The sequence below is a fragment of the Zea mays genome, chromosome 4, assembly GCF_902167145.1.
Source record: "Zea mays cultivar B73 chromosome 4, Zm-B73-REFERENCE-NAM-5.0, whole genome shotgun sequence".
NCBI lineage: Eukaryota > Viridiplantae > Streptophyta > Magnoliopsida > Poales > Poaceae > Zea > Zea mays.
Window position 1 is genome coordinate 169,456,497 of NC_050099.1, and position 3,165 is coordinate 169,459,661.

The 3,165-nt window shown below is 45.0% G+C and overlaps 1 protein-coding gene across 1 annotated transcript; it reads right to left on the reverse strand.

The window, feature by feature from the left end:
- Positions 1–1,398: 1,398 nt before the first annotated feature.
- LOC103654021 (protein FAM32A) lies at positions 1,399–1,737 on the reverse strand. Its single transcript, XM_020551900.1, has one exon. The coding sequence runs from the start codon at positions 1,735–1,737 to the stop codon at positions 1,399–1,401; it is 339 nt and encodes a 112-aa protein (XP_020407489.1).
- Positions 1,738–3,165: the final 1,428 nt, after the last annotated feature.

The window sequence follows — 3,165 nt, forward strand, 5'->3', positions numbered from 1 at the left end:
GGCGCGCACTGTAGCGCATTGAATGCGGTTGCAGACGACCGTTGCGCGCGAAGTAGCCATTGCTCCGATGTCGCACCGGACAGTCCGGTGAATTATAGCGGAGCGCCCTCTGATTTTCCCGAAGGTGAGGAGTTCAGCGTCGAGTACCCTGGTGCACCGGACACTATCCGGTGCGCCAGACCAGGGTGCCTTCTAGGATGTCTTTTGCTCTCTTTGTTTGAACCCTTTTTTGGTCTTTTTATTGGCTTATTGTGAACCTTTGGCACCTGTAGAACTTATAGACTAGAGCAAACTAGTTAGTCCAATTATTTGTGTTGGGCAATTCAACCACCAAAATCAATTAGGAAATAGGTGTAAGCCTAATTCCCTTTCACAAGGCATCATTTTACTACATCGTTTTACCTTGTGTATGTGTTACGTCTCTAGATTAATAAAAAAACACTAGTTCTTTTCTAATATTCTATTTATATTTCATGCTTTAACATGTTATTAGTATTGTGTTTCTCTATGCACTTGCTCGAAAAAGAGGCACGGGCCATTCCATAGGAGATAATGCCAGGCGACAAAAGGATTTTGTGTCGATTTGTTGCTTGTTCTGCATGAGGACATCAGCACTGACATCGCCAAATTATGATGTATTACTGCTTATCACGCCCAATTAGCGATGTCGGCTCGACAGTTTAGCCAAGTTAGGCTAGGTGGGCAAGGATTTCCAACTGGTTCTCAAGTCCATGAGCGCTTGTTCCGATTCAGAGAAAATGGAAATAATATATACAAACTCAATATAGTTCTTTGCATCAAACATCAATCAATTCGATTTGGTTCTGAATGCTTCAGGTGGGCCTCAATTCAGCCAACTTCTTGTTGCATCAGAAGTTGTACTTTCTACTTTTTAAGTACTCTAGCCTAGTGGATAATTTGTATGTGAACGTTTGGATGGGGATTGGATAGGGAAATAAAAATGGGTTGAGACAAAAGGAGGGGGCATGAGATGAGTGTAGTCTTTATTTATCTATCCCTATCTTCAATTCAATTATCCAAACATGGAATCAAATGATCCCACCCTTATTTCCCACTTCCTAAATTGAAGGCCATGTTGACTTGGAAAAATTTGGACATAATCTGTTGTTAAGCTCTGCCACTATATTGAAAGAAAATAAGTTCCCTAGAAATATCAAAAGCGGATCACATTTTGAATAAAATGAATGCAACTAAAAGGAGCAACAAAAAAAGCTTAAACACGTGATCAGAATACATGGAACAAGCTTTTGATAATAAATATTATCTACTGGTGGCAACAAGTCGTTTTACAATATATGTAAAACGATACATAATATGCTAACAGAAAAGTAGATAGACCCACACAGCATACAATTGTTTGTGCGTAACACAGCCAGGTTAGCCAGGACCAACTTTGGGGATGTCATAGTGCTCGCTGAGGTTAGCCAGGTATTGGTTGAAGTCCTGCATGCGGTCCTTGTACGACTTGTTTGCGACTTTGGCCATCTTCTTCATGTCGATCTTCTGCTTCTGTTCCATGTAGCGGCGCTCTGCTCGTGTGAGATGGTCATAGTCAGAATGTGGGTTCTTTTCGTCTCCATTCTTATCAGATTCAGTCTGAGACGACTCCTCACGTTGGTATTTCTTCTTCTTTTTCTTTACTCCACCATCCTTCACGTCCAGCGCTTTACCCTTCAGCTGCAGCCGTCCTCCAACGATGTTTTGGTATTCCAACATCTTGATGTAACAAAGAAATCTAGTAAAATTGTAGAGAGATCGCTAGAGACTGCTGTTGAGCATGAGAGATGGAACCACGAAATTTATAAAGAGACTGCCGAACCGAAGATTGCAGGAGAAATATATATTACCAAGGCAAACGGGATTGCAGGAGAAATATATATTACCAAGGCAAACGGGATTACATGGTTCAGAGTGTCCGTGTCCGAGTCCGAGCTCCTGTTCCACGCGGTGTCCGTGTTCGTGTCCGAGTCCGAGCTCCTGTTCCACGCGGTGTCCATGTTCGTGTCCGAGTCCGAGCTCCTGTTCCAAGCGGTTTTTGGCCGTTGAGCAGAGCACTCGCCGTTGAGCCGTCGCATCTGTCATGCTGCGGCGGTCGCCAAACTCGTCGTGCCTGCAGTCGGATTTGGCTCCACGGGTACGCCTACGTCTCGCCCCTCACCCATCTGCTCCCTCCGCCTCCGGCCATGTGGAATCCCCTCCTCTTCCCTCTCCAAAAAATCTGCGACCGGTCTTCTCACCGTTGAGCACTCGCACAGCGCCAACCACCTATATCTGGTCTTCTCACCGGTCCTGCTGCTGCTGTTCCAGGTCATCGTGTAGGTACCGCCAACCACCTATATCTGGCCTTCGACAGCGAATTTCATTTCCCCTCTCTCGGTTCTATAGGGCCTAGCTGCGAGGGGCTCCTGTTCCCTCTGGAATCCATCGCCGAGCAACCTCTAGCCAACGTATAGTTTCTCTGCTCCGATCTGCTCACCGATTGTTCACCTGCTCGGCAGCGCCTACCGATCCGCCGTCTTTTTTTTTTTGTCCTTTGTAGGGCTCTTCTGCTGCGGATCCGGCCAAAGCGCGGTAGTCTGGAACCAGTGTTGCTTTTTTCGTGTGCAACGTTCGTAGGTGAGCTGCCAGTTCGAGCGTCGTAGTTCTGTGTGTTCCATGTCGTCAATGCTCTGCTCAGTACTCTAGCCATGCAGATTTGTCGCTTGCGAAAGTTACGAACCATTCTTGTATGTGGTTTCGTTCAATTTATTGGTTTACTGGCACTTTCACTCGCCTTTGCCCGTGCTGAAAAATGGTTGAATCTATAATCAGGTAGGGATACTTACATTGTGCCAACTGTATTACTCGCAACCATCTTGGTTGGTCATGTTCGACTTGGTGAATCGGTTGGAAATCTGAATATGCTGGTTTTATTTTTAGTGTTCATTTTGTTTTCCTTTGTATATAAATGTTTCAGAAAGTTACATCGGCCAGTGTTTAGATGGCTGCTACATTATGCCAAGCAAAAGTCCCTATTTTCTTTTGTGTTCTGGATAGTATTCGGAGCACTTTTGGATTTTGCCACAAAATACCTCTTTTGTGTGTGTGTGTGGAGCGGGTTATGGATGGTTTCTTCTGGTAGATAGATGATTGATTTTGAAAGAA